The sequence below is a fragment of the Anas acuta genome, chromosome 11, assembly GCF_963932015.1.
Source record: "Anas acuta chromosome 11, bAnaAcu1.1, whole genome shotgun sequence".
Lineage (NCBI taxonomy): Eukaryota > Metazoa > Chordata > Aves > Anseriformes > Anatidae > Anas > Anas acuta.
Window position 1 is genome coordinate 19,791,078 of NC_088989.1, and position 27,715 is coordinate 19,818,792.

Sequence of the window (27,715 nt, forward strand, 5' to 3'; positions counted from 1 at the left end):
GCGCTCAGCATCACCCCGCCAGTGCAGCATCGCACCGCAGGGCTTGGCCACAAGGCTGCCACGCTCCCGTGCAAGAGTAGCTCATGAATGGTTATGGATGCAATCACATGAGGGTGAAGTCTAACAATGGTAGATCATCACTAACAATCACTTTTAAAAGTTTCCTCAGGAAAACAGAGAAACTGGTAGGTAGATGGTTTGTGTAAAATACTTGCGTTTAGGATTTCTGAACTGAAACCGCCTCTCCCCTGTAAAACAGCACTAACAATAGGTTTTAGAGCCTCTGCATCGGCATTCATGATTTCCAGTTTTCATATCTTCATCCTTTTAAATGAGGTATTAAAAATCCAGATTTAAGTTTGAATTGATTTTTATAGCTTATCTCTTTATGCATTTTCTATAGACGTTTCAGGAAAAGCTGGGCTCATGCAAGGCACAAAAAGACTGCAACAGGAAAACTGAATTTAGGTCCATAGGTCTAATTCATGTAATCAGTAGGGTGATCAGGAAGGTCTTGTCACCGTCCTTGCCCCCCAGCTGACCAGTTTCAGTCTGGCACAGACCTGCTGTCAGCAGCCCACGTGCCTGTCACTCAGGGTACCCCTCTGCCAGGTCCTTCACCCGCAGGTGGCCCAGCAGAACACCTGCAAGGTGTAGGACATGCCACATAGCAAGAGGACACACCTGCGCTTTAACCATCCAAGCTAATCAAATTTGGGTTCTGTTTTTAGGTTCTCCCCTCTGAATTATGCTACAGGCACGGATCATTTATTGCAAACTTGCTAGAAAGAGGCAGCTCTGCCTGAGGAGAGGAATTCATTGCACAGCTTCCCCAGTGCAAAATGACCCAGAGCAGCCATGCCACCTATCTGCTTTGGGGAAAGGGGGCAAATCATCTTCCCTAAACTCTCCCAAAATATCCTTTTCATCATACCCCACCTTTCCTCAGTGGTTCCACTCCTTACTCTTCTGTCACTGCCAACCTGGTGCCAAAGAGGGCAAATGCTGAGCTAGCTGCCAGCCTGCACGGCTCCTCCTCTGGCTACTGGCAAGTGGTCAGGCAGAAATACCCCCAGCTCACCAAAACAGTTACCACGCACTGCTTTTGCACCATCATACAGTAAACATCCTAAAACAAAGTTAAAATAAAAGGAGGGGGAGAGGATGGAGGACAGAGAGACCATTTTCCAGCTCCACAAATTAGAAGTCAACTCTCTGCTAACACCCACCCGGCCATCATATTATCTCTGTCTGCTGCTCTCCCTGCAGTCTGGATTAGTGGTTTTGCCTGCACTTGGAATTCTGGAAATGTATTAGGTATTGAGTTGTGCCTCCTTCGATAAATCAGTCTCACTTAAACCGAATCATTTCCCTTGGGCGCTGCTTCCTTTTAAATCAGTCACTGAGATGAATAATTGCATAGTAAATTCAGGTAAGATACCATGATAAATAGCACAAACAAGCCATGAAAATACCGTGAAGGCTTATATAAGAGGGCAGGGCTGTCTTTAAAACTCGTCGTTATATTAAAGTGCAAGGCCACGCGCTTATTCACAATTGACCATACCCAAGCCCAAAGCATATGCTGCAGTTTAAGCCCAAACAGCTCAAATCTGAAACAGCAGCGTGCCCATTTATTTTCAGCTCATGCTAATATGCATGCTAGGGTGAAAGTTACAATGGAAAGTTCAGGAAGACATTACAGGAATCATGAAAAAAATACTAAAAAAATCACTGTGCAACTGAATGTTTACTTTGTTTATATTCGCATGCAAGCAGATCTCTGTGCTGAAAGCTGTAAAGTATTTTTGAACCTTTATGCTAGTTTCTAAATGAAGCTTTGTTGTAAATCCCAGGCAGTGCATTAGTGCTCATTTCTCAGCCACTCAAGTACCACAAAGTGTTTTAAAGATGCTAATTGTGCCAGATAGATTACAATTTGCCAGGACAAGTCAGATGCAGTGGGAACACAGAGGTGTTTCAGAAGTCACTGCAGGCCCGAACTAATTCGGGCTGTCCTTTCACACAAGATACCGTACAGGACTACGCACAGACACACAGTACAGCTGGCCAGAGCCCTCCCAGTAAGCCTGGTCATCCAGGACACGTTGGATTTACTGTGCCCATACAGACTGGCACACGCGCACCCGAGGTTGGTCTGAACGCAGCCTGGCCACCTGCCTCAGCCCTCCGGACACCGCACAGCCGAGCCCTCTGTCTGAGCAGACAAAGCGCACAGACACAAGCAGGGGCACACCCAAGGAAATTCAGGCACTCGACAGCACTACTAGTCTGCAGGAAAGACTACAGGAGCTCTTTTTTCTTCCTTCTGGTGGCAACCATAAGTCAAAGCTCTCAATCCTATAAATCATTATCCTGTTAGTATGCCAAGCAGCACCAGATTGGACATACGCTTATCTGATTTGTTTAACACCATCTGCCTTTATGTGCGAAAGAACAGTTCCAGTCACAGAGATGCTGAATTGCTCTCCGGAACAGCACTAGTGGAAGTGATTCATGCCTTTATTAAATAATACTATGCGTGTCCTGTTAACAGAGGCACAAAGACCCATTTTTGATTAAGAAAACACTGTCAAGGTCCATTGGTTTAATTTTATCCTGAAATGGGAGCATATGGAAAATCATCCCATAGGGATTGGTGGTATTTTCCCAAACAGATGCTCTTGCCACAGGACACGTTTGGAAGGAAAGCAGGTGTGATTTATGAGATGGCCCACAAACATAACCCTTTGCCATAACAGGAACACCATTTCCATTGAATTCCTGAACGGTGTCAAGCCTTTGCAAGGAAGAAGAACGATCATACAACTTGGACCAAAAGACTGGAAGGGAGGACACAGAATGAGCGTGCATTGGCTATTCTCATAGAACGAATTCTGTGAATTCAAGTAACACCTAGTCAAACAGCAGTAATCTTTCTCATAAAGTGGTATTATTTTTTAAAAAAGAAAAAGATACTTCACCTTAAAGATATCCACGTAACCAATTAAGAGCTGACTTGCCAGAAATCAAATTCCTGTCTCAGGTTATTATCCTGTCTACTGTCTCTCACAACCAATCTTAAGTTAATAACCAGTGATTTCTTCTGGTCTATTTACTGGGTTGCTTCATGACATATGCACCCCAGCTGTAACAGACCTACTCACAGAGACAAGGCTCTGTGGAAAACCCAGCATTAACTTCAGTGTTCTAGCATCAGCCAAAACAACACGTTAATGCTCCACTTCTCTTGACATCAAGCATGCATTTTTTTCCACCACTACCAAAATTCATTGAGTATATCCTGAAAGTAGAGACACCAGCTGTACGTTTTCAGGTTACACTGAGCAGACTCCAGCAGGCCACCCTCAGAAAGGCTGGGGCCTTACAAACAGCGACCTTGGCAAGGGCTCCCCAGCAGCACGGCAAGAAGCTATTGAGATGATGCTCATTTATTCTGCAGGCTTGCCATAAGATGCAGAGTTATTCTTTCATAGTTAGACAGAAAACGTTTTTTCCCCAGTCCTGTAAATTAAATACAAGTAGTCTACTTAAAACAAAACCCAGGAAGACAGCAAAGAAGACCCTACCAGCACTTGCACAAAACCAGTGGCAGCACATCGCTGCTGCCAGCTCCCTGCTCTGAGAGCAGCCGCTCGGAGGTTTCGGGGGCTCAGCAGCTGAGGAACTCCCATCACCGCTGCAGGCTGCCCAAGTCCGACAGGCTGCTTGCACACAACCCTGCCTCGCTTAAAGATTGAGTTGACGCGCTCTGTGCTGGATAAGCAGCCATCTGATTGCATCAATTTCTCCAAGTTCTCAAGTTCAAGGTTCGCTGGCATCATTTGGGTTAGTTTTCTGACTCTGAGCCTCCAGCTACTGCCAAAAATACCACCAAAATCAAATTAATAAGCAAAAATGTAAATGCATAAGCTGAGAGGCATCATGGTTCACAAACAGAATGAGAGCTTTCCTTTGCTTATTATTATTTTTTTTTAATAGGAAGCACTGACAGGAAAACAAAACCCCCCACATTTTTACAGGTACATTCAAAACACATTGATTCATGCAGCTACAAACCTGACCTAACTACAGTGTTAAAAACAGACCTTTAAAAAGCTCAGCAATTGATCAGCTACATAAGCAGGTATAAAAAAAAAGGTGGGGAGGATTTCAAGTTAAAATCTCATTTCCATGTTCCACTATCTAAATCTTCTACTTCATGCTAGCATGCTGTAGACGTTGGATGACACCTGAAAACTTTGACAATAAGGCTTCTTTCAGAAAAAGATACATGCAATAACTCAGGCTGTTAACAGGAAAAGTTGCTTCTGGAGACATCGTCCACAGGAACTTCTGAGGTCAGTTGCAGGACATGTCATATCATCTTGTTCAAAAATTCAGCAATATTGATCTTAAAACAATCAGAATTCTTGTCGTGCCTTTCCTAAAGCAAAGCTGGGCTAAAACGCTGTTCCCCCTCTGTGTTTAGTTTATTCACGGCCAGTTCAGATACACTGTTCCCTGAGCCTATTTCATCATTTAGTCTTCCTTCTATTGAGTCTTTCTCCCTTTTTCTCCAGAGCTACTGCAGCCCCCTTGGTTTTCAGCTTGCCAGGCTGAGGTCTATCCTCCCGTAATAAGCAGGGTGTTCCTCCTCCAGTAGCTCTTCGCCACACATTTGTCCTTCCTGAAGACACTGACCACAACCACAACGGTCACTGCACCCAGACAAGTCTCTGCTTCTCTTGGGTGCTTTATTGCTCTGGATGTGAAATGGGCACAGTTTCTGTTGGCTTGGCTATTAGCTGAAGTTGCACCATAACCTGTGAACTGTCTGAAACCAGTTCAACACACTCTTAATTAAATTAATGCAAATATAATTTGCCAACAGCTCAATTTGAAGATGACTTATGACTATTCAGTTTAGGTTGGCTCCTTCCCAAACTTACATTCAGCACGCGCTGATTGAAATAAGTGCTCACAGGTCTCAGCAAACCAATACAGATGCAAATCTTATAACCTTGAATATGTGACCAATGCCACAGCATAGAATAAAAGAATCGCAGCAAGTGGGTCTGGAAGTGACCTAGAAACATCATCATTAGTCCACTTCCCTGCTCTTAAGACAGGCTCAATGATTCATAAATTATTCCTGACAGACCTCACACCAGCTTCAGTGAACCTCCCTAGGCAGTATTTGTCAATACTTAAGTGCTCTAAAAGTTGAAAAGTTCTCTCTTTCCTCCAGCTTACATCTCCCTAGTTTCAATTTAAGCCCATTATTTATTTGCCTCAACGTCGGGGGCACGAAGAATCATTTATTTTCCACCTCCCAACTGCAGGCTTTGTGTTTTTTCTTGAGAAACTGTTTTTCAGGTAACTTTGTGTCAGTCCCCCCCTTCCCAGAGTGGACAAACCTAACTCCATCTCACAACCAGCCCGTAGTCCAGCTCTCAGCCTGCTGTGTACCCATACGCTGCACACCAACCGATTAGCCTGTATCTTCCCTGGAGTTAGATGCATGAAGCGGTTTGCACCAGACAGCAAGCAGTTAGTTATCTGGCGGAGTCATCCTGCATTTTGTACATTAAGACTGGGAAATAGGGGAACATCAGCTGGAACCAGAGCTGATGGTTCACAGCTCCACAGCTGATACACATCCCCTCTTTTGGGGACAGCTGAGACTCAATAGGTGTTGCACAGATACTTGGTTAATGTTCAACCTGAAAAACAGATAGCATTTCAATGGTCAGCAGCCCCTTGAGGTTAATATGACTTTTCAAGCATTGAGCTATTTATTTAGTTTACCCATGGGATCTGGAATGCAATACTGCTCCAGTCCACTTTCTAGAAAAAATCTGAGAGTATCTCAGTGTACTGCTCAGCCTCCGAACCACGCAATGGGACACTCACCCCAGTTAGAGGAAAGGTCCAGACAAGCCTACAGGCACAGTGGTACTTGGGGTATTAATCTTTAAAACAGCAGCAGTTTTTCAGGAGGGTTTGAAGAGGCTCATATATCCCAACCAGACGCCCTCCTGAAACACCTCAGAAGGGATTGTGCTGCCCACCCTCATCAGGGCATTTTCCTTCCCAGTGTCAGCACTCCCAAACGTGCCACCAGGACAAGCTCGCTCACTCCCTCGCCCCCCCAGCACCACCACTCTGTACCTGATGCGCCTGCTCGCAGCTCCCCACTGAGGGCACCCAATTCCCAGCTCCAGGGCTCAGCTGGATCCCCACAGGGACCCATCCCTGCTCCCCTCAGCATCCATGTCCTGCAGAGTCCCCAAGTCACCCCTCTGCAAGCTTCCACCTTATCTTCTCTTGGAAAACCCCTGCCTTGGCAATTTTCTGCTGTGCTGAGATCACATTATTCCTTCCCTAACTCCCTGAAGGAAAAAAAAAATAAAACCAGATTGGTGCAACGTGTTTTGGTTCTCACAGATTTCTGACTGGCCAAATTCAAGAGGGCACCAGCCAAGCATGCAGCAGGTGAGGCTCTGTGTATCCCCCTGGAAACCTGCTGGCAGAGGGCTCTGCCCTGCCTGTCCAACCCATGGGGAACATCATTTTACGCTGCTCATGCATAGAAAGATGTTAACTCTTCTTCTGGACAGTATTGTCCCTCTGCAGTACTTAAAGAGCGATGAATATTATGGAGACATTTGGGGATCAAACGACCAAAACATCTGAAATAACCTCATTCCCCTGGCTCTGTAGTTGGCGGTCGGTGCTCAGCCTGCCTTTTCCAACCGGCAGCATCTGAGCTGTGCCACAGCTCGCAAGCAGGCAGCAGCAGTCGCTGTCCTCTATATCCACATTATGTAACTGTACCTCTGCGTGTGGCCAGATTTCTCCAATACCAGTACTAACCACGTTTTCCAAAGTACGTTCACAGCAATTCCGAGAGGAAGGAACATTAGGAACTCACTCTTGTGAATCATCATCTCGCCTTAATGCCACATGTGATCGCGTTCTCGGCCTGCCCACCAGAGAGCCTCTGAAGAAACAACCACGCAGAGGGAAAAGAAGTCCTAATGCCAATCTGATCTGTGAAGGGCTCCAGCAGTCAATGTCATTGACTGGCTCCTGGTACTCCAGCACCCCACTCAGTTTGTTCTTTGTTATCTGCCCCGGATGGAAGGAGCCAGCACACTACCCCTCACCAGGCTTTGTTAACTGCTTTCAGATTCAAGAGGTTAAAAGCACTCATGTGCAGATCTAGTTTTGAAGTTTGTTTCTGAACTGTAGTTAATGTAGCACAAACCATTGCAAACTTCCTTTTCTGCCATGTTTTCAGCTTCAGTTCCTTACAACATCCACCCCCACTTACCCCTCTCCCTCCCAGAAAAAAGCAGCGGTGTTATAAAATACACTAAGGTGTCAGTGTTTCACATCCCAGTCAATGTAACCAAGGTACGTACAGAAACACATGTCAGATCCCTCTCAGCAATTTTCAGAATATTTCTGTATGATCAAATGGGAGCTCACGTGCTCCTGCCATCAGAGAGCTTCATTTTTTGGAGATGCCGGCACCAGCACAGCACGTGCTGAAACTCCATCCTCACATTTGTTTTAAAAACCTGTGATTATTTGGATTACCAGCTTATCCCAGGTTCCACTACATGGCAAGAATATTCCTCGTAATGTGGTGGGGTTTTGTGCTCACTTACACAAACCAAGGCCATACGTGCCTGGTATGCTCAGACTGTATTTTACCTAAATAAATTCCTTCTAAGCTGATCTCTCTGACTGCACCAACTGAGAAATATGTTTTTTTTATCATAGGAATAAATCTCCTTAATTTTCACATTTTAACTTCACATTCAATATACCTCATTAGCTAGGCGGCATTACACAGCATAGCCAAGTGCTATTGCATGTGTTGCCTTCTTCATTATAACAGTTTGATTCAAGACATAATAACTTATTTATTATGGGTAAAGTGAGGAAATTCTTTCCTCACACAATGAAATTTGCACGTGATTGAGAAAGGAATTCTGAAATGTTTCAACCTAAAAAAGATATGAAAAACAGATGTAGAGAAGATCTGATCTCAAAAATACAGTCATGAACCTGAATACAGAAAAAACAAACAAACAAACATCTCTTAAGCTATTGAGAAATTTGAATTAACTAATTTGAAATGGGACTTGAAAGAAATTACAGGACTACGCCTTTTCAGAATTGAGATACCAGATGTCAGCATTCTGTGACAGTAGTGAGTTGTGCTTTACAGCAGACCCCCAGCTGGAAGAACGGATTTAGGAACTCCTAGCTGGAAAAAAAAAAACAGATGAAGCACAGCTAGTTAAGCAAGGACAGCCTCTTATTATTTGCTCAAAATCGAAACAGATCCTATTGCAGGTATCATTTAGAGCTCAAATGCAGCTACCTAGAAATTGCTTCCACAGCTTAGATTCAATAGAGAATCACAGAACTATCAGGGCTTTGAAATACAGCAGCCAGATGATTGCTTCTCAAACAGCAGCAGTACCCGAAATTGCAGCACAGAAGGGAAAGCACCCATGGCACAGGGTCTGAAACACCGATGAGAGAAAGAAACAAAGGGGAGCTACAAGCCAGAACCAGGGGTTTGACTCCTGACAGATGTTGGACTATTGCTACCATGACCTGAAAGCTGGCACTGGTAACTTACTGTGCTCCAGCAAAAGCAAAGCCACCTTTAAAAAGAATCACCACCGGCCTGGATGTATTAGTTTAGAGGATATAACTAATCATTGTCTTATTATAGCTTTTATATGTTGGCTGCTGTTCCAGGGAAAGATCTGTTAAATACCATGTCTGGTTGGAGTCCAAATTAAAAGCTCTGTGATGACCTTTTATTCCCCGTAGCAGGGTTTTGTTCGTTTGTTTTGTTTTTAAAAAGAAGGTTCTGGTTCTCCAGAACTATATCCGGAAAAAAGTGGTTTAAAATGTCAGAGACAAAGATAGAATAGGGCACACCTATGTCAAAAGAGGTCTGCCCACAAGTTCAATTCACAAATCCAAGTCTCACAGATTTTCACCCTAGAAATGCCAAAGAGGAGCCCTCGGTGCTGGGCATGGTGGCAATCCCTACCGGCAGAGCTCTCAGCACCGGCAGGTAAGATGGTAAGCCAGCAAAAAGAAAGAAACAGTAAGCCCACGTAACATAATATTAAGAAGGTTCACATAGAGATAAGATTTTGCAACTCATTAAACACACAAAACCAATATTTTCTAAAACTGCCACAGGCTCAGCCCTTAATAGGATTTCGTATTTCCTACTTTCAGCTACCTGGGCATGCTATGTGAAAAGACCCGCTGTAATCTGGCTCTTCTGAAAGGAGCCAGGAAATATAGCTGTAGGAAATTAAATGCCCTTACCTATGGGGAAAATGAAAAAAAAGCTAGGGTGATTTCTTAATTGCTCTTAAATTCATATAGCCTCTTCTAGAGCAGGAGAAATTCAAGTGAAAGCACCGAGTGACAGCTGAGAAGACTGGCTGAATAACTTATAAGCACATCCCTTTTCTCCAATACATTTCCATGGGAAAATAAAAAAGCTAATTCCCCCTCTAACAAGACAGTTATGAAATGTACGTTATTAGGACAGCGTTTCAGGAGCTAGCTGTCAGTACGCATGGCAGGCTGCAAGCTACCTGCTGCCCCAACACACAGCGTGCATTTCCTGCCCAGGACTGCCAGAGCAGCCCTCTCTACTCTTGTGCTTCACCATTACATGAAATCCAGAAAATTTCTCTTGACCCCTTTCTGCTCCTTCAATTAATGTGATTACAGAAAAGTGACCTCTTAACAATTGGTTTTACCTTTCCTCAGTGCCTGTGAGCTTCATTTCCGCACACAGCGTGTCTGTGCTGGGCACCGTCAGAACCGAAGGGTGTGCACGCTCTCGGTTTGCTGCATCTTGAACTTGCCAGACCCTTGATGGTGGCAAGACACAAACGCAAACAACCACAACTGTGCACAAGTAGCAGCACAGTCTCTCTCCACTGCAAATGAACCAAAAGACACAAGAGCAGCTCTCGTTGCATCTTGTCTTTCTGGATTGTTTAACCTCCCTCAAGGGAAGTAGCAATGTATTACTGTCACTTGCAAAGCAGGACAGCTCTCTGCTGCAACGCAAGAAAACAGTAGCTTTTTTGACAAAAGCTTGGTTTTTATCAAACCGAGAAAGTTTTCAAAAAACAATAGTTTTCTACTAATGCTTTTGAAACCAATATGATTTGATTTTCTGCAAAAAGCACTTTAAAAAACAAAACAAAACATTTTGCAAATGTAAAAGTTGGAGCTCAAAGAGGTTCCAAGTAACTGCAGTTAAATTCTAGATATCCCAGAAGAGGTTACTAAGAAGTATTCAACAAAGGACTTCTTGCAGGAGGAAGCTGCGTTAGTCTCACCAGTAGACTCACCCAATTGCCAATGCTCACAAAGAACAGTTAAAATATCAGAAATAGAAGTAACAGAATAAAGATCAGAATCTAAATAAGAATTAGCATCCAATATGAAAAAAAAAAACAACACAGCATTTTTGAAGTTGAAAAACTCCTTATGAGTTATAAGATAATTAAAATATTCTAAATTTTATTTTTCCTAAGTTTTCAAAATGAGAAATCATCAGAACATTTTATTGACTCCAATGAAATAAAAGTTGTAGCACAGACTTCCTTGGAGTCACAATTTCATTTTAAAGATCTACTTTCTAACACCTTATGATAGAACACGTGATCAGTACAATCTTATACGCAGCATTCAAGAAAAAATTGATGTATCGGCTGCAATGTAAGAGTTAAAATATTTGTAAAATCAAGACTTCTAGCACTCCTATGTAAAACTCCTATCTAGCAGGTCTGCAGCCCACCCAAACCATTCCAGGTCCTTTTCAGAACAAGTACTTGAGAATTCCTAACCTAAAGATTTTTCTACAAGTCATTCGGGCATGCTTTGCCTGCCAGAAGCGCATTATATATTCTGCAACACCACAATTATCAGTGTCACACACTGCCCTTGATTTTAAAAAACCACATACTTTAAAGGGTCTTTTAACAACAACAACAAAAAATACTCATTATGAGAGAATCTTATTTAATAGTCACTAAATTTAAGAGGACATTGAGAACTTCAGAAGCTTGTATTTCTCACCTGTGCAAACACTTTGTTCTCCTTATTAATACTATTGCACGTTTTTAAAAGCAACTCTCACATCCATCTCAGCTATGCAATAAGCAAGATCAAGCAAGGAAACAGTAAAGTGTCACTAAGAATATCAAAGTAAACAGCAGCTCAACGGGTAAAAAAAAAAAGTAAATTAAATCAAAACAGCTATTACTGCGTGACCTCTCCACTCCACTTGTAGCATTGTTACCAGATACATCATAGCACCGACTTAACAAGGCTTAACATTATAAAATTAAGTCTGGTCATAAGTATGATGTTCTGTAAAACAGTTTCTTAAAGAAAGGTAGAATTACTGATTTTTCTCTGAAAAGCAACGTAAGCATTTGAGTGCATAGTCTCACCTGTAGATCCAGGATTAAGAGGAAGTCAATCAGCTGAATCTCCAGCTCTCTATGTATGTTTACATATATAAATATACACAAATATCTTTACAAGAACTCTGTTTTTGCATTGTGCTTTCCTTTGTGTAGATGAGAGTTCTGCTACAGGCTTCCATACTGCCGCTGTGTATTGTGCCTCACCACCTTCGTTATCTCTCTGATAAAATCCTAGTTTGTTCACTCCTGCAGGTATTTTAATCTTGCAAGAGAAATAATATTCCAAAGACCTGCTATCATCGCACCATTATCAGCACAGAGAATTATTTTAAAATTAGGTAAGTTTGCATAGCAATTTTGGGTAGGCCTAAGAATAAAGCTGCTGCTCTGGAAATGCTATTACATTTCAAAACACATCGCATTGTCACAGCAGAGCAAGTATAATGCTTATTGCAACACACGCACAAGCCGTGACTCTGCAATTTTAAAACTTTGGTACTGATTTGGTTGGTATATGAGCGTTTTAAGATAACATACAACTTTTTTCTTTTTTAAAGAGTGCATTAGAACAGGTGCACAGGCTTCATTAGGCATTTTTCATCGTACTGTCTTAGACCTAAGAGTAATTACCATATCAGTTTAATATCTAGTTCAACCAGTGCTTCCATTTTTCCATCCATGCAATGCAACAGACCCTGCTTTACCACAGAGCACAGTTATTTCTGGCCTTTACACGTGTATCTTCTACACAGATGCATACACAGCAGTACCGAGCTGATGGAGAAACTTTATCATTGCATAAATTCTGAACAAGTATTAACGAGCATTTTATACTTAATTCACCTATGCCGGGTAGTTACTTTTGAACAGACAAACCATTCCACTGAATCCCCCGTGTGGGCTGCATAATAATCCTTCTGTTACTGTACAAAGATGTTATCTGTAACACCACACAAGCCCTACAAACAACCCAGAGCTCTGTAGAGCTACATAGAGACCTTCAGAGCACAGCAAAGCGACCGGCTGCTGTGCAGAGCCAGGCATCCCCTCCAACACCCAGCCCGGCAGCAGCAGCACCCCAGGAGTCCCAGCACCCCCTGCCTCCTTCAGCCCCAGCCCCTTCGTCATTGTCCTGTGGCCACCCAAAGGAGAGCAGCACCACACAGGACACACACCCTGGCACAGCCCACAGCTCTCACTGCGGCTCCATAAATGTAGCAGGACAGGACTAAGAACTTGTACTCTCAGGAGAAAAAAGGTGCTTTTGAGCCCTCAGGAAATAAGACCACAACGATGCCACCTGCACGAGCACACGAGCGTGTGCACACACCTCCTGCTGCCCATGACAAAAGCAGCAAGGGAATTGGCAGAGTGACTCAGGGAAAACAGACAGCTTTCAGTTTGCAGAAAAAAAATGATAGAAAAGGGAAAGAAATACTCGTTTCTTCCACTGAAGGAAAACCTGCAGAAAAATCATGACCCTGATAGCTGTAAAACCCACAGGAAAGCACGTTTATAAATAACCAAACTGTGAGAAGCAGCTTCATGGGGAGCTCACATCTTATTAGGTACCAAGGGCTCCAACCACAAGATGACTTTGTTAGTTACACGGCTTGCAGAAATCCATCTTGAAATATATGCTCTGTATCTTTTAAGGTACAAAGGTCAGCATTCATTAGAAAGCATGGAGTTCTCTCTTTCTATACACAAATTAGCTTATTGGAAATGTTCTAATGGCTTTTCTCCTTTCTTTAACGGATCTCTCATAAATTACAATTTCGGCTTTGAAACAAATAGAGGTAATGCAACTCGGATAGTGGAGACTCCAGCACACATAAAATACACAATTTATGAAAGTTTTATTATTATTATTATTCAAAACACTTACATCACATGTACCATAAAATTGTTAATTGCGACATCAGAATTAGGGGACCTAAGCATCAACCACCAGGGCAGTCAGAAAGACAGCAATCATCAGCTGTTGCTGATCAGAAGCTAACCACCAATGCACAAGAGGTCAGGTTACAAAATGGCTTTTCATCCCTCACCCTAGATTCCACTTCATTTTCCTTCATTTCTCTGCAAATTCTGATTTTCCTCTCAGGCTAACTATCACAGCACAGACTTGAAAACCGGTTGTTTGTGAGTGCCAACTGGAATAGTTTGCAACCTTGCAAAACCCAGCTCTGCAGGCTGCGTTACGGACACAGAGCCAATTACCCAGCCCTCGGCTCAGGAGTGCTCTTAATTGACCAAAGCATCACAGGGCACCAAGCTGTCACTGCTTCAGCCTCACTGCTGCACAAAGCTGCCCAGGAAAGCGCCTGGGAGGATCACTGCTTATGAGAAGTATCTTATAAGATTAATCAGGAAGATAATTTCACCTGATTGGAAAAAGAACCTTCTAAAGAAAAAGAAAGGCCATGAAAAAAGACCAAGTCTGTCTGCATGCACCTCACTGGGCAGAAGGTCCTACAGACCAGAGCCCTGTCACTAACTTCTGTTTTGGAAATGTGGGCAGGGGTACAAGAAAGGGGAGAAATGATGGGAAGGAAGAAAGTAAGCTAACTTTTTTAAAAGCCTACTGTAAAAGTTTTTGTGAAGTACCATCCATTTTTAATGAATCCTCCCTACCAGGGCACAAAGGAATGCAGGAACTGGCTGATGAATCACCTGTAATCCTTCCCTCATCTGTAACAAAACCAGATCAGTATCAGTCACACCTCACACTGATTACTTCAGACATAGCAGCCACACCAATTTCATTTTTAGGTCCCAGGTTAGTAAGCTGCGTGTTTTCTGTTGTGCCCTCTTCATGCAAAGGGCATTTCCCCAAGCACAGCCCTGCAGTTTCAGTAATTCCACATCACCCCCCTCGTGCTGAAGGGCTCCTTCCCAACATGGACTGCTCTGCAGAGCAATACATATATTTATATTTTAATAAGTTGAGCTGTTATGTTCAGAAACAGTGAAAAACAAAGGAAGAAAAACAAAGACAGAAAAGTGTTTGTGCAGCAGAAGTTGATAAACACCCACAGTCCCATTTCTGGCAGCAGTTATTTCTGAATCCATGTACACTCCATTGTTTCTCAAGTGTCTCATTTTAGACGCAAGATATTGTGGTCCAAAACCAAAGCTATTTAGAGGAAAGATGTTCTTTGAAGCCCACCTGTGAGTGAGCAATGGCCAGTTCTTTCCCTCCCTCAAACCACCTAAGAGATAGCTCCAACAACTACACACAAGTCAATAAATGAAGTTTTGCATTTTGTACTTTGATGTCACTTGGGGCAGAATAGCCCGTTTCCCATGCTTTTGTAGCCTCGGCGGTTAGAAATGTGCAATCCTGTTTCATCGCAGTAAACAGGCATACATCTCAGATCACACACATTTTAAGTATCAGCTGTTTCCTCATAGTTTGTGGTGCTGGAGTCACTTCTGCAGTCAGTGAGCACAGCTGCTTTCCTCTGCCTGTACAGCGAGCCTCCCACAGTAATGCTCCAGGGGTCTTGGTTGTGTGTTTCTCAGTACGCGTAGGGGCTTTGATGGAGGGCTTCAGACTGGGGGCAAGGAGAGGGAAACTCAAGTAGTAAAGCAGTGGAAAAAAAATCCCCCAAATATCCATAATTTATTTCAGAGAGTTAAAGAGCGCTTCTTAGTGCGGGGTGCTTCCTTCCACCCCACACACATACAAGCACAGATACTGCTACAGGTTTCTTTCCTCTATTTCTCAATACTTTGAAAAGAAGGCTCAATCCTCTTCCACGTACAAGGATTCAGAGTTGTCTTTCACCTAGAGGAAACCGCAGGGTGCCTTCATAGGAGTATCTTGTGTCAGGTAGGAACCTATCCAGTTGGCTTAATTTAACATGAGGCTATAAAAATAAGGCATAAAATTGACCCGAGTCCAAGTAGGCTCTTCTGCAATCACTCGCTGCTCTGCCACCCCTTCCTGCAGCTGCCAGGGAACTGGAGACAATGTGTTTTTTTCTTAAGACGAGGTGCCTGTGAAGCAAAGGTATTTTGCATGTGTCCCATATGGCCTCAGTCTGACCAGGCCATTCAGCATCCCCCTCATGTATAAACACAGCTGGGATCCAGAAAGGAACCATCATCCACTCCTCAGGTAGCTGAAGCCAGGAGAAGACACCTATGGAGCACACCGACCGCTCCATGGACAAGCAGGGCTCTTCCTCATGATGGCACTGACTTTCCCCCTACAAGGCAGCCAGCAGAGGCAGTCCCTGCAACCCCTCCCAGTGCAGCAATACTTAGACCCCAAGTTTAATGCTAACAGGGACAATTAATTTCTGACTCCACCTGCAATAGTCATTGGAGGCTTCACCAAAGCTTGCAGCTAAGGGAAGGGCGAGGAGCCCAGCTGTGTCCTCACTCCTCAGGAGCAGAAATTCCAAGACCCAGATCTGAGCACAAAGCATCACAGCCCCCAGGCAGAGCAGGCAGGTCATGGTCCCTTCCATCTCCCCCTGCTGGGGATCCTGGGGTCCTGATCTGAAGATGAAGGGGACTCAAGCTGTGGGACGCAGCCTCCCCCCCCCAGCTGCCCTGTGTGCCGGCAGCCTGCCCAAAAACAGGTCGGGGTTGTGCGTGGTCCTTCAAGGAGCAGCCCGAGCTGCCACTTTGCCACCCACTGCCTGATGTGGGGCTGAAAGCAACCAAAGCAGGCGGTCCTCAAGGCCCAACATAAAGGCTCCAAAGCGAGTTTTCTATTTAAAGATGGAATGATCTCGGCTACTTGACACCCATGGGCTCGGCAGCTAGGAGAATTTATAGCTCCAACTTGCTTCAGATAACGTTAGTCAAGTTCACGAGTCTGTCGTGCATCTGAGGACCAGCAGATTAACAGTGGAAGCTTTGCTCTCGCTTTTATTTTTTTTTAGGGGAAAGTTACAGAAAGTCCCTATTTGTCACCTGGAATTGTGCCACAAGCACTTCAAGTTAACAATAAAAGTAACTCTGAATTACACCTGATGTTATTCTCCCCCACTTGCCCATGCTGAAAATTCCTGGACCTTACAGGCTTTGGTTAGGCTGAATTGGCACAGGGACTTTTTGAATTCATTGAAGTTAATGAAAAATGTTACAGAAGTTACAACGTGCACAAAAACCTCAGAAACCTTGACCAGACAGGATCACAGACGGGCTACAAGCACTCATTCTAGTTCATTCTTAACTCATTTTATGTAATACCCCATCACTTCATACAAGTGGCTGTGTATTTACTTCTGCTACTAATCGTACATAGGGACCAACAACACCATGTTCATCCAAAGCAACCTATTTTCATCATGGTTGCACTGTTTGCCAAAGGACAAGATGCTCTCATCCTCCATAAGTAACTGAAAGCAAGTTTTTGCTGCAGCTGACAGAAAAGCGGCTCTGTTGGTGCAGCACTTGCTTTATTATCAACAACAATTTTCAAAGTAAGCACTGGTGCAGAACAGGAAGAAAACAAGTCCCAGTGCACATGACCCCAGCAAGTTCCCTTAAATAATCAGTAAAACCTAGAACAAAGCTGACATATTTGGAATCAGTTTTACAGGATCTAGGTATCAAACGTTTCAGCCATGAGCCGTGCAGGCCTGCAGCAACAAGATACATCTGGAAATGTGACTCCCCCTCCTGCGCTGCTCTACTTTAATAGCCAGAATTGATCCCGCGCAGCCAACCGGCACAGCTGTAGCAGCTCCAGCGAGTACAACGGGTCACCCTAAACATCATTCCAACTTAAAAAAAAAAAAAACAAAACAGACAGCATCAGGAGAGCAATGTTAAAAAAGCTGCTTATTGTACAAAAACCTGGAATAAACACCATAATTTTAATCCCCAAACTATGCACCAGAGAAACATTCATTTCAGGAGCAGACTTAGGCAATACCTACCTTGTATTTATTTTGTAAAGTAACAATTCAGTTGTCAATGTAGCAAGCAGCCAAATGCTATTTATACTTTAATAAAAGATACATTTCACAATGTATAGCCAACTTCTTATTATTTTCATAAAGAAAAAAAAAACTTCCTCCATCTGTTTGGTCTTACTAGGTTTTAAAAAGTTTTAAACACTTGAAACAAACCGACCATGGTATTTGGACAAGTATAGCTAATACCTGCAGGGACCACAACATTGCTGTGCTCTGTACAGAGCCACTGTTTATTAAGGTCCATATTTTGCTTTTTTTTTTCATTCACTTTGTAGCAAGACAGTTACCCAATAACTCTAAAAGGCAGCCACCATCCATATTGATTCAAATATAACTTCTCTGGATTATGACGAAACAAAAAACCTTTAAAGTAGTTTTCTGCAGCAGGACTTTTGGAATCTCTGGAAGAACTGGTAGCTTTAGTAACTAACTACATTGCAGCTTTTCCACTAAAAAAGCATTAGGAAAAGACTAGAATGCAACAGAAAAACATCCCTTTGGGGTGTTATCTAATCATTTTCTTATAATCTAGCAATCAATGCTGGTTTAAGCTTACTTGCCTAACCAAAAATTGCATTAAAATTCAAACTAACTTTGGTAAAGTGCTGCAGAGATTCTTAATAGGATCAAATACTACTTAAAGTACATTTAATTTTCCTTTAAGAAGTTTGGAATGAAGATCAAATTGAATTCACAAAAAAGGCCAAAGGAAAAAAAATGCTAACGTTACTTGAGCCTGTATTCTCCTATCTGTTTTCCTGAGAGTTCATGAATAAGCGTTTTGTATCCCTCTGGAGCAAACAACTGAAGAACAGATGGCACTAGGTCTTATGTTACTCTTTCCTTGGTGTTTAATTGACATGTATGTTCCCATACTATAGCATTTCAGTTCACCCATACTCCCCTTGTGTGCTTAACTACCATATTACTTATTAGTTACGTTGAATTCACACACTGCAGCAAAGTTACGTTCCAGTAAATTGCTTACTGTGCTCAGATTGTGTACACTAACACTTGGTATGAATTAAAATGTATATGCACTTATGTGGAAGACCCTGGAGTAAGGGGGAACAAGATCCACCCGCTGCTTATTTGTGACAATGCTACAGCCATGACAGGGATATGCAGGACCTGGCATGTTTGGTAGAGGTGAATACTTTTTTTTTTTTTTTTTTTTTTTTTTTTTTAAGAAAAAACTGTTGAGAGGTTGGTGAACTGAAAACCCAGGTAAGTCCATTCGAGCATAAAACAGAGCATCTTCCAAAAGAAACTTGAGGCAAGTACAATTGCATGCGTTCACTTATTTGTTCTTTCAGGGACTGAGCAGAATGGATGCCAACACACACCGACCTCCCAGTTGTACACATTCAGAGAAAGTCAAGTCAGTGCTAACAAACAAAACAGTTACTCTAGAAAGTTTTTGGTAGAAACTTATCAGCAGCTGATTTAGAATTCAATCTGAATTGATCAAACCCTGTAGAGGCCTGGCTGGCAACTGAGAGGCTTCCCTGCCATATGGCTTGCAGGATTAACAAATGGGAGAAACATGCCTTCCAAAAAGGACAGACCCCACTGCCTTCTGACACATCTCCCATGGCTCAGCAATGTCCCATCATCAGCTGTGCCACTTCCACACACACACGTCCAGGTACACACACACCCGCGTGGTGCAGGTCAGGCCTGCATCTGTCACCCTGCAGTCTCAGCAGGCTCCCAGCTCTGGCACAGCAGAGGCTCCAGACATTCATTAAGACCCCGCAAAAGCCTCACTGTAAAGCCGGCGTCTGGCAGTAAGGCAGGTTTCTCACTTGTGAGCAGGCAGAAGATCTGCAGAAAGGAAGGGACTTGGTTCCTCCATTTCAGGCTACAGAGAATAGCGCGACATCAGATGAAGGTCGTTTCTAGCTGTCAGATTTCTCAGCTTCATGGGAAAAAACAAAACCAACACAACTTCCCCCTCCCTCGCCAGGCTTCAGGCACACTGAAATCAAGTCTCATCAAGATAGCATCCAGATTTTCTAATATGCCAGAATCACTTCAGGGAAATAACTAATTTCTAGACATAACCTGAATTTCACATACACAAACCTAATCAATTGGAAAGCCAGTTCTGCTGCTGCATGACTATTTCAGATCTCCTCCAAACATTACTTGCATAAATCACTCTATTTCAGAGAAACAAAGATGTCTCTTCCAACAACAGTGCCAAGCATCACGCACTCCCATGACATGTGCTTGGCTGCCCTTTTCTTACAGGCTCTCTGGGTGCCACACGTAAGTGCTTAGCTTACACTTGTGTTTCCAGGCCAAACCTCCTGGAGAACCTCCTAAAGATGCAGTAAGTGCCCTGCTGCTGGCAGGGAATGGCTATGAAGTGGCAAGTCTAAAACCTGCCTTTCCTCTGATCAGAGAGTTGTACCGAGCTCTCCTCATCGCTCACACCCAAACCTGCCAGTACAGCTGGGCTCCTGAAATGCAGGGATTCACCAATACCTCCTCAACACTGCCTTCGTACCTGGTCCTTACAACAGGCGCTCTACCCTCCACCCGCCCAGCCCAGCATCGCTCTTCCTGATCTCTGCAGCACCTCTAGTAGCTCCCAGCATGCAAAAATCCTGATGCCTCCAGTAGCTGAATTGCTGTTGCCATCCTTCTTTTAGCACATCATTACCAGCACCCCTGGGCTTTCTTCAGACCTCTGTTACACCCTGGCCACAAAGCAAGGCAGCAATCAGACCAAAATGTAAGCATGTTACACACACACAAGTCAGACAGTGTGCCAAGTGCAAACATTATTCAGATGATAGTTCCAAAAATCAACGCCCCTTCCCCACCCCCCCCATCAGCTGCAAACAACAGATGACCAAAGGGACCAGGAATATCCTTTACATCAAGATCTGATTTTATTTTTCAGTCACTTCCTTTTACTGCTACAGGACCACACGTGCATAAAAGGAAACAGCTCAACTAGTACCAAAGGTGTACAACCAACCCGTATGGAAACATACTCAAAAGCAAAAGAAAGGAGTCTCATTTGATTCAAAGGAACAATGTGAAGTCTGACCCAGCTCTATTTCATTTACTGAATTTGAGAAGCAGTCTATTAATAGTTCACTACCATATTCCTATCCCGTTTCTCCCTGTCATGGAGACAGCGCTCCTAACAAACACCAGCGATACAGGCACGTGTCTTCATATTGACACTGTGGAACAGAGCTAAACCAATTGCTTCAACTGAAACAGAAGTCACTATCTCAGAAATCAACATGAAACAGACAATATTAGTCTCCAGGAGTTAATTTAATATAAGCACATCGCAATATCAGATTCAAGCTTTCAGATACATTTTTCCTCCTTTCTTCTTCCAAAGGAATTTGCTAAATTGTTCTGTTCATTTACACTACAAAGTTTACCAAGCCAATAAATTAACAGCACAGATAGTAACAATCTGCTCTTCTGACATCAGATGAATGCTGTCGCCAATAAGGACACCATAAAAGCCAAACTACTGCACCAGTGAAAATCCTGAAGTTTTGACTTTTCCATGAAGAAGCCACCTGAATTCACACAGGAGCTCAGGACATCCTCCTTCCACTGCCAGAAGCCACTTGTTAGTCGGTGTCAAGTGAACTTTAACACTGCCCATTTTATGGGCACCCTCTTCTAACAATGCAAACATTTCTGCTTACACAAAAACATCCATGCCGTGGACCTGTCATAGCAAAAGAAAGAGTGCTAGGAAAGTACAAAGCACAACACTCACCTTGTAAAGATGAAGTCTCTCCATACAGAACTATAGCACCAGAAGCTCAGCAGAAAAGCTGCAGAGGGACAAAGGGGTAATTTCTTGCCACCCCACTGTGCCATTTCTGTTTGTTTGTTTGACCACTGAAGTCCTTCACAGTGTTCTTTATTTGGTAGCTATTCAGAAAATGCAGTCAGAGCTATTTCAGCACTCTTGATTTCTTTTTTCAAATGGGGAAGGGGGGAAATTTACCTCTGTCCCTCCCTCGCTCTTCCATAGCTCCCCAGACACCTCTAGCATCCAATGCCTGAACTAAGCGCTCACACAGAGCACATGGAGGACATGTCCACCTATAAGCACAGAGCAAGTCTTGTGCAACTGGTGGAAAAGGTACAGCTGCCCTACAGCGTTCACCAACACACATTTCTCACCTCTCCACTACAGGTACAGCAACAGCAGGAGACGGCGTATCTTTTCCATGTTTTTAGCAAATAAAACCCAAATGAATTACAACCAAACAGAAACCGTAGTGTTCAGCATCAAAGCAAGAACCAAGAGGTACAATGAGGTCTTTGCGTTTGAGATAGCACAGTGTGAGGCTCTTCTGCAGTTTCCCCACGCATTCCCTAAGGAGAACAGGATGGGGATTTTGGAAACTATTCATCCAACTAAAAACATTATTTGGCTTGCCAGCAGGTTGGCAAAAGCCTATATTCCTTATTCATGATCTAACATTTTACTTATGAGCACAATGCTTGAAATACTGTTACTGAAGCCTCACCACACAGCAATTGTATGCCACCAATTAAAATTAATTATAGCTGTTGAAAACCTTAGAATGCAAACCCTTCCAAACTGCAAGGGCACACTAATCCCATTCCAATACTTCAGTTTCAGGAAGGAACAACAAACTTATTTTCTAGCTAGAATTTGACTAAAGCTTTCATGTCTTCACAGACGGGTCTAAAACCCACATCTAGCTTGGTTACCATTTGGGTCCTACTCTAATCCTAGCCATGATTTTGGTTCTGAACCCTAAAGCCATCTTTTCAATGAAATAAAAGGACTGAATAAGACTGGCTTGCAGGGTCTTTGTATAGATGAACAGAAAGAGGCAGACACCCAGGCAACAGTACAACTGGGCTGAGAAAACTGCTGAGCAAGGAGAGGGGATTAATGCCTGTGTGGAACCTCAACACTGTTAGCTTTTAGCTCTCAGGCTCTAAAAGTAACAAGCCAAGCACATCTCTAGAAGAGAGACAAAGTACAACGCGTTGCCATTTTCCTGCAAAAAGGCTCTCCCATTGTTTTTGATGGTGTGAGATTACAGAGGAAGGCATTTTGACAGCATGGCAGTCGTGGCTCCCCCTCATGTGTATCTGAACACTAAATTTCTACAGAAAGGAGCATATCCAAATGGCACAGTACACATTATTATACATAAAAGTTTCCAAAATATTGTGAATAAAGTGATTCCTTCACAGCACTCTGGCTTGTTTCCATAATAAAAATCCCTTGCTGAAGCACGAAAGTCCTGCCCAAGTCAGTACGCAGCTACTTGCACCTTCCATTGCTTCTTTCTTGCAGACTAATCCTGAAAGCAAAGGCCTCACGTGGTGTTGGAGACCTGTGCCATTCAGCTCTACTTTTTCACTCCAGACCCAATCACTGTCTCCCACAATTCCCATACACACTCATTCTGGCAATACTTTGATATCTGCATAGCTAAGGGACATGAATGGTTAAAGAAAAACAGCAGCCATATACACTTTTGTGGATTTACATCATTTTTTTCTAAAGTAGCTTAATAACAAGCACTCTTGCTACAGTTAGGGGCCTAAACCAATTTGCATATATTGCATTTAAAACATCTAGCAGCAAGACCTGATTTAAATTGAAGCACATACAGCTGACAACAGAAACCAGTGGGAATTCTGGAATTACTACAGATTATTTCTTTACAGTCAGTTCAGGAATTCCTAAACAAGTATACAGAATAAGAAAAGCAATCTCCAGTTAAACTTCATACTGCAAACTTCCCTTCCCAATCTCCTTCAATTTAAATGACCCAAACACTGGAATTTCAATAGAATGGATTCTCCAATACATCTGGCAGTCTTTTGTAGCTAAAGCTATTCTGTTACAGAAAATATCTTGAAAACATGTTTTCCCACTCCCCTGATAGAACATACTGCAAAAAATTGGCAAAAAAAAATGAATTCCTGCTCCCTGTGATTGCTCTGTGGCGTTCTGGCCGGTGCACGCGAGCTCTGTCAGACAGCTAAACCACCCCAGCCCATTCCCATACACACACACTCCCTCAGAGGGGACCTGAATTACTGCCCTAAATGAATCTCAGGTGACTGCAGTACGAGCCTTACACATTCACAATTCGGTTTCCAGCAGCCACCGAACAGCAACGAGGCCTGCCTCATGCACCCTGCTCCTGGCACTGCTGTGGGGCTGAGCTCTCCTCCAGAGCCCCCCCAGCAGCCTCCAACACTGCCCCCCAAGACCCCCAGAGGCCAGAGCCCTCCCCCAGCCCCATGGCTGTGGGGCATGAGCTGGGGCTGAGCCTCCTCCTGCACCAGCACAGCCTGCCCTCAGCTGCGCGGCCTCAACCTGCCCAGCCTGCGCGTTTTGAGCTCTGCCTCATGGAAACTGCTGAGGCGAGAGACTGCGAGGGCCGGGGCGCGCTGCCTGTACCTCTTCTGAGGGAAGCAGCGCTGCGGTGAATTGCAACCCTATTGTGCAACAAAACCGCCGGGGAATAAAGATGCGGCTGCACATCCATCCCTGCCTACCCCACCAGGCCGGGAGTAACTCACAAGCGGTTTGTGCCAAGGGTAAATAAATAAATAACTCAAGCTTCATGCAGCACAATATTTACGTGCTGTTCTCACACCCTCACAGGCCATGAGGCTCAATCGTCCAGGGGGAGTTTAGGGACCTGGGACTGGAACCAAGAGCTGCATCGCTAGTTCCCACCGAAACCATGGAGCCAACTCAGACTGAACAATAGCTCAAGGGAAAAAAAATAAATCTATATTATGTTTCTTCTCTCAAATAAGGCCTTGTTAGAATAGATGTTAACAGAAGGGATGCACATAATAGATACTAAAAGCTTCACAAAGAAAAAAAATGAAACATTCTACTGGCATTTTTACAAGAGCAGGAATATATGCGTACATACAGAAGCATATGGTCTCCAACTGAGACTATACGCACTGTAAAATAAATAAACAAAAGGCAATAACCATGCCCCACAACAGCAAAATGACAGTATTTGTATCTTCTCTCTTTGGGTATTATGGGTGACTTCAGTCTAAAGACCTAGAAGCTAAAACAGGCCCATTATTTCAAACCTCACTTTTCAAAGGTATTTGGATACACAAGTCTTTGACCTGACTGAAGCGCTAGTGCACAATGCATTAAAAAAAGGAAAGCACTCAAGTAGGTTCAATTCACAAGCTGGTGACAGGCACAATTTCAGAAGAGGGAACGGGCAGGGTAAGAGACAGCACACGTCCCTGTCTGCATAAAAGCACAGCGCATCTATATTTGTGGGAAAAGGGAAGCGCGCAAACGCATTTACGTTCATTTATACGCTGCGTGTGTTTCTTTAACCTAGACCTGCCGCTTGGCTCCTGCTAAATCCAGCTGCTGTTTGTGAAGTGTCAGTCTGAAGTGGCTGGGGGGTAGGGAGGGGAAGAGGAGCTGTGCTGAGCTCTCTTCAGCATGCTCTGCGCATTCAGAGAGCGACTCGTGACCTTTTTATGCAATATGACAGCTCCTATATTACCACGGCTAGCTCGGCAGCCGGGTACAGAGCTGTGAGGGTTAAGCCTGGGAGGAGTGTACATAAGGTGGTAGATGCGGAGCCAATGAGGATATTGTGCTATAGTTAGACACTGGATACTAAGCAATGGTGACTATAAAGGCTGCTCAAAGCCGAGCTTCTGTGGATGCCACCGGCACCTTGCCCTTAGCTCCTAGGCTTACAAAGCAGAAATAAAACACAGGCGGATCAGCCGGGCTTACCTGAAGTTCACACCAAGCAACTTCCACCCACGTCTCGGTGTCCAGCCCCTTGTAGACCGTTTTGAAGGATCCCCTCCCGAGTTCAATATCAAACTTGAGGAACCTGCCACCCAGCGAGGTGGCAACGGCTTTCATGTCAGCCTCCTCCTCCGGCTCCTCTTTCTTCGCCTTGCCGTGGTCCTTGGAAGCGTCCGCCGCCTCCTTCCTCTCCGCATCCTTGCCGGTTTCCTTCTGCTCCTCCGCCCCCGGGGCACCGCCGGGGGCTGGCCCCGGCTTCAGCTGCCCGGGGGGCTCTGTCCCCAGGCACCCCTTCTCCTGCCCCTGCCCCGCCTTCGCCCTCTCCGCGATTATCCTCCGCGTTTTCGGGAGCAGGATAATTTTCCGCTGATGCTCCGACTCGGGAAGGTCGAAAGCGGGCTCCTCCTGGTCCGAGTCCACCACGCTCCTGCGCAGGAACCGCTGGTGGACCAGCTTGGGGTCCCTGGAGCCGTGCGGGCGCAGCGGCGGGGCAGCGGCGGCCCCATCCACGTTCATGCCGGGCTCGGCAGCGCCTGGAAGCCGCCCGCGGCCGCCTCCTCCCCGCCGGGGGGCCGCTCGGGCATCGCCCCCGCTTTCCATCGGCTCTCAGCTCCTGCCGCCGCCGCCGCCCCCGGGCCGGGGGGAGTCACCGCGCTGCGGGCCCGCTCCGGGCCGCCCCTCCGCCACCTGCCAGGGGCAATGCAGAGCGCACAGCCCTGATGCACCGCTCGGACCCGGTCCCCCCTTCCCTAATCCTCCCCCCCAGCCTTCCCCGGTCCCCCCTTTTTCCCTCGTCCCCCCCCTCCCCGCAGCCGCGCCCCCCACACCGAGCCATGGGGGGCTTGCAGCGGCGGCCAGCCGAGCTGCGGGGCCCAGTCGCACCCCCTTAGCCCCCCCCCACCTTAGCCCCCCCATCCCCTCCCGGGGGGAGCTCCGAGCACAAAGCGGGGGTGGGCGGGGGCCCCTTTTACTTACGTGCGGAGCGGGGGGCTGCCGTGCCCGGCGCCATGGACGGGGATGAGAAGGGCGGCGGGGAGGCGGGGCGGGTGCCGCCGTGTGTGTGTGTGCGCGAGTGTGGCTGCGGGTGTGTGTGTGTGTGTGTGCGGGTGTGCAGGGAGCCCCTCGGCCCGCCCCTGCAGCACGCCCTGCCCGCAGTGCCCGGCCCCCCCCGGCTCTCTCCGCTCGGCTCCCGGCGGGGCTCAGGGCGCGGGGTGCGCCCCTGCCCGCGGCCAGCCCTGCGGCAGCCCCCGCCGCGCCCCCACGGGCGACGCGAGGATGGGCGACGACGCCGGCGGCGGCAGCAGCAGCAGCAGTGGCCGCCCCCCCCCCCCTCCTGCCCCCCCTTCCCTTCCCCTCGCTCCTCCGCCCCCGCCCCGCTTTTGTCAATGGGAAGCGCCCCCCGCCGCCCGCCCCATTTAACGCCCCGCCGCTGCCGGGCCGCCCACGGGGCGGGGGGGGCGGCACCCCGGCCGGCCCGCACCGCCCCCGGCCGCCGGAGACAATGCCCGGGCCCCCCCAGGTGCTGCGGGGGGCGTCCTCGGAGCCCCCCCCCCCCTCTTTGGGTCTCCTCCTCGGTGCCCCCGAGCTGAGCCATTTCTCCTTTGTTCGGGCCCCGCAGCCGGGGGGGAGCCGTGCCCGGAGCCCCCCGCAGCGAGCCCCTGCCCCCGGCCGGCTCCGAGGCGCGGGGCTGGCCCTGCCCAGGGGCCCTACCCACGGGCCCTACCTGCCGGCAGCGGGGGCGCTGCTGCCCTCTGGGGCGTCGCGTTCCGGCGAACAGGCGCCTTCGGGGAACGAGGATTTAACGAAATCAGCGCATCTGAAAAAGAAAACCCGAACCCACCGGGTTTACCAGTAGTTGTTACCTGAATTCAGAATTCCTGAGGTTTCTTGACTGCTAAGCAACCGCCGTCAGTTTTTCATTATTCATTTTCAGATGGGATTGTGAAACCTTTTAAAATAAAAATACTGCTGCCTGCCTTTGTTTTTTTTTTTTTTTTTTTTTTTTTTTTTTTTTTTTTTTTTTGTTATAGAAGCTCCAGTTTTTATTTTAAAATCGCGGTTGATGACCAGTAATTCAGGGTTTGGAAACATTTGATCTTTCAGGGGTTTGCTTTTTGAAGTGTCTGAATACAGCACAATGCAATTATTAGCTCTAGGTCTTGCAGCTGTGGCCTAGAACACAGGTTGGCATGATGTGTGAAACTACAGAGCGACGTACGGCTAGTTCTGTACCTTGGGCTCTTCCTACCCCATGGACAAGACATTTAATTAACAGAAAGCAGCATAACATTAGCAAGAGAAAAGCAGGGAAGGTTAAGAGCCCTGACACCTCCCAGTTATTTGATTAACTTGACCTTGAACTCTCATCCCAGCTGGAGAAATTCCCACCACCATGTAGACGAAGGGACAAGATTCAGGCTAATGAAACTAAAAGTAGCAGCCAACATTTCACTCAGCAGCTAGAC

General features: G+C 45.6%; 1 protein-coding gene across 1 annotated transcript in view; it reads right to left on the reverse strand.

Annotated features, from left to right (window-relative positions):
• WNK2 (WNK lysine deficient protein kinase 2) overlaps positions 1 to 26,586 on the reverse strand; it is a 110,741-nt gene extending 84,155 nt beyond the window's left edge. Inside the window, exons 1-2 of the mRNA XM_068694091.1 lie at positions 26,226 to 26,586; positions 25,233 to 25,937 (exon numbers count right to left, since the gene is read on the reverse strand). Of these exons, the coding sequence (XP_068550192.1) occupies positions 25,233 to 25,850 (618 nt within the window). The 5' untranslated portion in view covers positions 25,851 to 25,937; positions 26,226 to 26,586. The remainder of the gene's footprint in view (positions 1 to 25,232; positions 25,938 to 26,225) is intronic.
• Positions 26,587 to 27,715: the final 1,129 nt, after the last annotated feature.